Genomic DNA, 8,721 nt, shown 5'->3' on the forward strand with positions numbered 1-8,721 from the left:
GGAAGGCATCTCAATCGGGATATGTGGATCGTTGCATTACGTTACCATGAGTGTTTTGGGGCGTCTTGCAAATATGTTTCAAATACCGGGTATATAATTGCAATTTTTTTTCTTTAAAGGAAAAGACGTATTGTGATTATATAATAGCATTTTAAGTGCTTATAGCATTCTTTTCAAGACGTGCTCATAGCATCATCATTAATTACAATAGTCCTCTACTTAAAGTGATTTGTATCATTGATGCACAGTTCAACGTATCATGTTATTATTCAATTTTCTCCTTTTATATTTTAATAAAGAATGACATTATAAGTATACAGTAGTAAGTCAAGCATATCTTCGAGATATCCTAAAGTGTGACATCCCACATTGTCCAAGGAAGTGATCCTTATATGTATATTCTTATTCCTACCTAGCACGAGGCATTTTGGGAGCTCACTGGTTTCGGGTTCCGTAGGAACTCCAAAGTTAAGCGAGTAGCACGCGAGAGCATTCCCAGGATGGGTGATCTATCGGAAAGTTCTCGTGTGAGTTCCCAAAAACAAAACCGTGAGGGCATGGTCGGGACCCAAAGAGGACAATATCGTGTTACGGTGATGGAGCAGACCCGTGAAGTGGTCCCCCCCAGGGCGGGATGTGACATAAAGCGCTTTTAGTATCACCATTAATTCTATATTTGCTCAAAGGTTTTTATGCTTAATTCATTGTATCATGTTCATTTTAACGAGTTCATTTCCAAGTACGATTCTAAGGAATAATTAAAAGAGAATTTTAAGATATTAAAAATTGGATAAAATAAAAATGGAGGATGAGGAATGTAGAGACCATATAGAGGTTGTAGGTGGTGGGGGAGTGGATCATGTAAGCCTTATATGTATATTCTTATCTCTATCTAGCACGAGACTTTTTGGAAGCTCACTGGGTTCGGATTCTATAAGAACTCTAAAGTTAAGCGAGTTTGCGCAAGAACAATCCCAGGATGGGTGACCTACTGAGAAGTTCTCGTGTGAGTTCCTAGAAACAAAACTGTGAGGGCATGGTCGGGGTCCAAAACGGATAATATTGTGCTACGGTGAAGTCGAGCCCGGGATGTGACAATTTGGTATCAGAGCCAATCCCTGGCCAGAAGTGTGTCGACGAGGACGTTGGGTCCCTAAGGAGGGTTGATTGTAACATCCTACATCGCCCAGGGATGTGGATCCTGTAAGCCTTATATGTATAGTTTCATCTCTACCTAGCACGAGGCCTTTTGGGAGCTCATTGGCTTCGGGTTTTGTAAAAACTCCGAAGTTAAGCGAGTTCGCACAAGAGCAAACCCAGGATGGGTGACCCACTGGGAAGTTCTCTTGTGAGTTCCCAGAAACAAAATCGTGAAGGCGTGGTCGGGGCCCAAAGCGGACAATATTGTGCTACGGTGGAGTCGAGCCCGGGATGTGGTGGGGGTCCAGGTTGAGATGTGACAATTTGGTATTAGAGTCAATCCCTGGTTGGAAGTGTGTCGACGAGGGCGTCAAGCCCTTAAAGGGGGTGGATTGTGAGATCCCACATCGCCCAGGGGAGTGGATCTTGTAAGCCTTATATGTATATTGTCATCTATACATAGCACGAGACCTTTTGGGAGTTCACTAGCTTTGAGTTCCATAGGAACTTCAAACTTAAGCAAGTTCGCTCGAGAGCAATCCCAGGATGGGTGACCCACTGGAAAATTCTCGTGTGAGTTCCCAAAAAAAAAACCATGACGGAGTGGTTGGGGCCTAAAGTGGACAATATAGTGCTATGGTGGAGTCGAGTCCGGGATGTGGTGGGGGCCCAGGCCGGGATGTGACAATTTGGTATCATAATCAATCCCTGGCTGGAAGTGTGCCGACGAGGACGTTGGGCCCTTAAAGGGGTGGATTGTAACATTCCACATCGCCCAGGTGTGGATCCTGTAAGCCTTATATGTATAGTCTCATCTCTACCTAGCAAGAGGCTTTTTGGAAACTCACTGGTTTCGGGTTCCGTAGGAACTTCGAAGTTAAGTGAGTTCGCACGAGAGCAATCCCAATATGGGTGATCCATTGGGAAGTTCTCGTGTGAGTTCCCAGAAACAAAACCGTGAAAGCGTAGTCGGGGCCCCAAGTGAACAATATGGTGCTACGGTGTAGTCGAGCCAGAGATGTAGTGAGGATCCGGGACGGGATGTGACAATATCTTCGAGACATCCTAAAGCGCTTTTAGTATCACCATTAATTCAATATTTGCTCAAAGGTTTTTATGCTTAATTCAGTGTATCATGTTCATTTTAAGGAGTTCATTTCCATGTACGATTTTAAGGAACAATTAAAAGAGAATTTTAAGATATTAAAAATTGGATAAAATAAAAATGGAGGATAAGGAATGTAGAGACCATGTAGAGACCATGTAGAGGTTGTAGGTGGTGGTCCAGGTGGAAGAGACGTGAACTAGCATTGGTTTTATAGAGGCCTTGATATGTTGAATGGTATTCATTTCACCACCAAAAGAAAAAAGAAATGAATGGAGATTTGGAAATTGGGATTTATGAATAAGAAAGCTACGTGTATATATTACTACAAATATATATATATATATATATAAGGAAGTGTTATTCGCATTCTAAAAATCTCATTCTACACTCTTACAAGTGTATTTTTCTTTTCAAATATAAAAAATTTAGAATGTACAATGAGATTTTTAGAAGACCAACAATAACGATTATATATATATATATATTAAAAGACGGTAGCTTCAGGCTCGATGAATATTGATAATGATTATGGATCCATAAAAGTTAAAACCTTTAACCAATGGTGGTGAGAAAAAATAGAAAGATCCCACAAATAGGCAAGAAAACAGTAACCTGAAGCAGAAAGTACAACCAGAATAATATGTCTGCATGGTTGAAGAAAAGCAATATCATTAAATATTTAAATGATTAATTTCCATAAATATTTAACAAGAATAAGGAGAGGACGTGGAGGCCTCAACACCGTCCATTTGCCACAAATTGTTGTTATTGCTGTTGTTGACTTTATCGTGTCTCTGTCTGCTGTTAGCTGTTTTAACTTGAAGCTCTTTCTTGTTCTTCTTGTTCTCATGTAAAACCATTTCTCTCTCTCTCTCTCCTTCCAATTCAAAAACTTTTTGTGTTTTCTGTGTGTGATTTGGTGATTGTTGTTGGGTTTGGATTAGAATTTTATTTTGTTTTGGAAAAACAGAAAAACTCCAAAAGAAAGAAAAAGTGGAAATTTAGTAGTAAAGGCAGCAGAAGAGGAGTGGGATTGTTGGAGTTTTGGGCAGCAGAGATTACAGAGCGCCAATTTTTTAGCCGGTTTTGTTGTGTTGTTACAACGTTAGATTGTTTTAGATAGATAGATAGATAGATAGACAGACAGAGAGACAGATACTAATATTGTTTGAGAAATTATAGGATTCTCTTTCAAAACAAACACACCCCAAAAATATCTTTGCTTTTTATTTTTAGTTTGATTTCATTTGATTGATTCAAAAGGATTTTCTTTTACCTTTGGAGAGAGGCCATGGCTGCTGCTGCTGCACCTCAATTTCATCACAACTGTATGCAGTCTCCTCTCCTTTTCTTTTCTTTTAATTTCTTTTTCTTCTGAATTTTGTGTTTTTATTTTTTTATTTTTTGTTTTGTTTTGTTTATGTGATTGATTGAGCTAACTCCGTAATCTGATTTTATGTGATCAGCTCTTAAAAGAGAGCAGGAAGAAGAAAAAGATTCAAACCCACATGTTCAATCCTCAGAATTGTTCACTTCCAATCTGGTAATTTTCAATTTATTTCATGTCTTTTTTGAATTTCAATTGTCATGCTGTATATCCAAATAGTACAACTCTTTTTCGCACTCCCTTTTTTCCTCCTGCACTGACTGCACTCCCTTGTTTGTTTCTGTCTCTTGATTCACCGTCGATTTATTCGAGTCCAAGGGACGAAGAGGGTGTGAAAATCATTTCCCTTATTTAATTGCAATGATTACTGGGTGTTTTTAGGCCTAACGCTCAAGCTTTCAAGCTCAGATTGAGTTGCCATGTTGAATATTTAGATTTCGATGCGCGATTCGCAGAGTTTTTATTTCTGCTTGCTTAATGATCCATGAATATCTGATTTATGAATTTTTGGGTTTGTTTGTGTGTGTCTTAAAGGCCCTCAGCAAGGATGGGAGCCCATCTGATACAGCATCATGTATATCAACCGTGGGAGATACAAATGCTAGTGTCAAAAAAAGTGATGCAGATGCAGATTATGAATCCTTGACTTCTTATCCACCCACCACATATTACGGATACACGTATCCAGGTTTGCTGCAGCTTCTCATGACTCCGGTCCATAATTCGTGTTCATAGAATACTTTTAACATCTGATTGTTACCATGTTCGCAGGTTATGAAATGGAAAACAATGGATACTATGTTGGTGGAACCGGGATGGAGATGCAATACCCGGTAAGTTCCCTTACTATCTCACAATTGCGCACAAAAAACATTGATATGTATCTGGATTCTTACGGCCGTTGATTTCAACGTGCCTTTTGATTACTTCTGGTATTGTGCGATTTGTAACAAAATGATCTTATAGTCACTATTGCTTCATTTAGGTCATGCAAGCAGATAATGGATCTTTTGTCTACTTGATGCCAGGATTTCAGCCTGGTTATGATCCATACTCGACGTACATGCCCTTTTCTCCAATCGGTAGTGATGGGCAGTACGTTGGTCAACAGATGTATCCCCCCATGAGCCCCGTGTACCAAGCTCCTATTTCCTCTGGATATAACCCTTCTCTTCCTCCTCATGGGGAGTTCGTCCAGTCACCCTACTTGTGGGATCCATCTCTTGTTAGAGATGGAACATTTGGAAATCCCTACAATGGAGTCCTAGAAACACCGCCCTATAAACCTAATTTCTCTTCCCCTAGTCACACTCGTGCTCCACTCTCTAAATCTTCCAAGCCGTTGGATGTTGAATCAGGCTATGGTGCGCGAAATCAGTCAAAACCAGTGAACAAGGTAGAGTACTATTTCTTTCTGCTGGTGGCATTGTATTCTCTTATCTTGCGCATTTTGATGGATTTTTCAATGATGTTCAGGCCTCACTGCGTCCCCCAAGTCTTCAAACAGAAGCGCTAGCGAAAGGTTACTTTTCGGTAGCAAAGGGTGCGGTCTATAACCAAGGGACAGCCGGACTGCTCTATCCAAACAATTCTCCAACTTTAAAAACAAATGCAAAGGGCTGGGGTGCCTCTGACAAGTTGAAACCAAGAAGTAAGGCTAATGGTGTTAAGGATATTAATCTGTTTAATGAGAAGAACCATGGTCCCAGAACAACCAATCCTAAAGGTGCATTGGTGTCCGGAGCTGACAAAGAGAATGGAAAATCTGATGGCATAGCGTCTGTCATTAGGAAGGATCAATATAACCTCCCCGACTTTCCAACCAAATACGAGCAAGCACTTTTCTTTGTGATCAAATCTTACAGTGAAGATGATATTCATAAAAGCATTAAGTACAATGTGTGGGCTAGTACTCCTAACGGGAACAAGAGGCTAGACAATGCGTATCAAGATGCACAAGAGAAGGCGGCACAGAAGGGCTGCAAGTGTCCTGTCTTCCTCTTCTTTTCGGTATGCTGGAGATTTAGACCCTATTTTTGATGCAGGAATTTTCTACTGCAGACTTTTAGGCCTTTGGTCTCTGAAATGATTTACTAATCCAATCTTTGCTTCTCTGTTTTATGATGTGCTTCAGGTTAATGCAAGTGGTCAGTTTTGTGGAGTAGCTGAGATGATTGGTCGTGTTGACTTCAATAAGAACATGGACTTCTGGCAGCAGGATAAGTGGAATGGTTATTTTCCGGTCAAGTGGCATGTCATAAAAGACGTCCCAAACCCACAGTTACGACATATAATACTCGAGAATAATGAGAACAAGCCTGTGACCAATAGTAGAGACACGCAAGAGGTGTGCAAAACCAACTAATTGTTTGATTTCATTTCTCTGCATATTATCTCAAATTATCAATCTGAATCTGTGATTATATTTATATTTTACAGGTGAATTTTCTTCAGGGTATTGAACTGCTGAACATATTTAAAAATCATATGTCAAGGACATCGATACTGGATGATTTTGATTTCTACGAAAGCCGCCAGAAAATGATGCAGGAGAAGAGGATCAGACAATCTACACCTTACTACGAACTGCAGGTATGCCGCTGCTCTTCCTTTCTCTCGATTCTTTTCAGTCAAAGAAAAAGTTGATTAAGTAAAATTCTTGCACGTATAAAGGATCAAATGCAATATTGGTGTTAGAAAGATGATTCTCTTTAACTACAAAAGGATTAAGAATAAAGCAAGTAACAAAGTGGAGGGTGTGGTGCCATTCAAATTTTTGAAATGGGGATGACTTTATTCTATTCTTTCGGATAGGATAACATGTATTATATTTTGTGGGGAATTGATTTCCGCACTCTCGTTTTCTTTCCCTGCATTCCTCTCATTTCTTCGGGCATTGGATAAATCAAAGAAAAAAAATATACAGGCATAAACAAGGAGAGGAGTGCAGAAGGACAAAGCGGGAGAGTTAAATTTTGTTCTTTCGGTTTGCTTGAAACTTGTTTTCATCTCGGAATGTTAACCAGAAATTGTGTTTTATGTTGCAGCAAAAAATAAGTGAGTTAAGTATCGGTGCTGAGTAGGGGCCTCAGGTTAAAGGCAAAGGAAAGGATGCAGAGATATGGGCATATGACAGACTAGATTATACACCAGAAAACCAGAATCAACGTTTCGAGCAGTTAAAAGATGTAAATTTGCAGATGAAATCCGAAGACGTAGAATCGCCATCGTCGTTTTCCCATCAAAAAAATGAGAGATGAAATGGTGGCTTTGGAATCCAAGTCCTCTCTCTCCCTCCTCTGCCTACATGCAGTAGCTTTTGTTCTCTCAGCATAAAGTGTATTTGGTTCTTTGTTTTGTGTTCACAAATGTAATTCGGAAAAAGAAAAAATAAGAAAAAATAAAAAATGCTGGTAGCTTTAATTTCTTTAAAATATCTTGGTGGGAGAATAATCCGTCGATTTTCTATTAGTGCAAAATATTGATGACTCGATCCTAATATTGTGACCTCCTAACGTTGATCTAAAAATTCCTACCTACTGCTACTTAGGTTCTGTCTAGAGGCTATGCGATTGGTCAATAGCCCGATTAATGCTTAGGCGTATGAAAATTAAAAAAGGGCGCCTAGAACTGTTGATGCGTCTATTTAGCCCGTCTAGATCCGCCTATGTTGTGACTCACATAGACAGAAACTAAATAAATTTCATTTTGCATATATTTTTTTAATAAATTGTAATGGACTTATTGAATACTTAAATGAACACACATTATATGTTTTCCATATTTTCATTATGCTTCAATACTTCATAATATATATGTCATTCTATTTTGTAATTTATATATGGGTTAATCTTAGTTTACTATCCTAAAGTTTCGTGGTTTTTAACATTTGGTACATGAAATTTTTTTCATTCCAGAGTCATACCTCAAGTCTTAATTTTGGGACATGGGGTAGTTTGGTACGTCTATTAAGTTGGCTGTCAAGTCGGCTGTTAAATGACAGCCAACTGTTAAATGATGATGTGGCGTCCATATGGACAATGACCGAATGTCACGTGTCAATATGGACCTATGTAGATATTAAAAAAAAAATTAAAAAATTAAAAACTTTAAAACTTAAATAAAAATAAAATAAAAATAAAAGCAAACAAATTTGGAATGTCACACCCCTACCCACCTCTTCCTTCCCGTCCGACTGCCGCACCACCATGACTTCTGCAATTCCATCTTCTTCCCTCTCAGTTCTCTTCTTCTCTCTCCAAACGTCCATAACTCTAATAAATTACGAAGGCGTCTTCTCTCATCTGGCCCCTCCTTTACTCCCCGATCGTATTCCCTTGTATGCGGCGCGATCCAAATTAACGGCGCCGACGACCCCGACGACGCACTCTCACCCGTCCTTTGTCTGGTTCTGGAAATCGCGGCGGAGGGTGTCGTCTCTTGGATCGACGAGCAATTTTTGGTGTTGCGGGAGCACTGAGGCAGAGGAGGGACGGAGGGGCAAAATGGGAGGAAGACGACAGTGGTGCTGCGGGAGCACTGGTTGCTTGGAATGCCATGATTGCTGGGTATGCCCAGAAATAGAAATAAAAACCCTATTTTAAATAGAAATAAATATCCAAATTTCTCTCTCTCCGTCGTCTTTTCGATCCAGCCTGCAACTACCATTCTCTGGTTCCCACGCATCGGTTCGACTTGCCATTGTTTTTTTTCTGTAAGAAATTTTTTTAGGGTGAGAGAGATTCAATTTCAATCCACTGTGTATGTATATGTATATGTGTGGTCTTGTATGATTTGATTTGAGATTTGGGGTTTGGGATTTGGGGCTTTGGGATTGTGATAAGTGGCTGTGGTGATGATCTGGTGTGAAATCGGAGAAATTGGCCCTCGCCAAGTGTCCTGTCACGATCAAGAATGTCGAGCAGCTTAAGCCACCAGCGCATTTGCTCGATTCCGTCGCGGATGGCGTTGCAGACGTCTAGGGCTTTGACAATGCGCTTGAAGTAGGAGGGGAAGAGAGAAATGGAGCGGGTGGAGTCGAAGAGGGAGGGGGAAGGGTGGGTGCATACGCCCAATTTAAAAAAAA

At 40.0% G+C, this 8,721-nt stretch overlaps 1 protein-coding gene across 1 annotated transcript; it reads left to right on the top strand.

Annotated features, from left to right (window-relative positions):
• The first annotated feature begins 2,957 nt into the window (after nt 1–2,957).
• ECT8 (evolutionarily conserved C-terminal region 8) lies at nt 2,958–7,069 on the top strand. The gene is made up of 9 exons (XM_068463974.2): nt 2,958–3,576; nt 3,715–3,791; nt 4,170–4,323; nt 4,407–4,468; nt 4,621–5,031; nt 5,112–5,645; nt 5,770–5,982; nt 6,075–6,227; nt 6,683–7,069. The coding sequence occupies exons 1-9, from the start codon at nt 3,540–3,542 to the stop codon at nt 6,716–6,718; spliced, it is 1,677 nt and encodes a 558-aa protein (XP_068320075.2). The 5' UTR covers nt 2,958–3,539; the 3' UTR covers nt 6,719–7,069.
• The last annotated feature ends 1,652 nt before the right edge of the window (nt 7,070–8,721 follow it).

Source organism: Pyrus communis, chromosome 5, assembly GCF_041283825.1.
Source record: "Pyrus communis isolate YQ-2024b chromosome 5, ASM4128382v1, whole genome shotgun sequence".
NCBI classification, from domain to species: Eukaryota; Viridiplantae; Streptophyta; class Magnoliopsida; order Rosales; family Rosaceae; genus Pyrus; species Pyrus communis.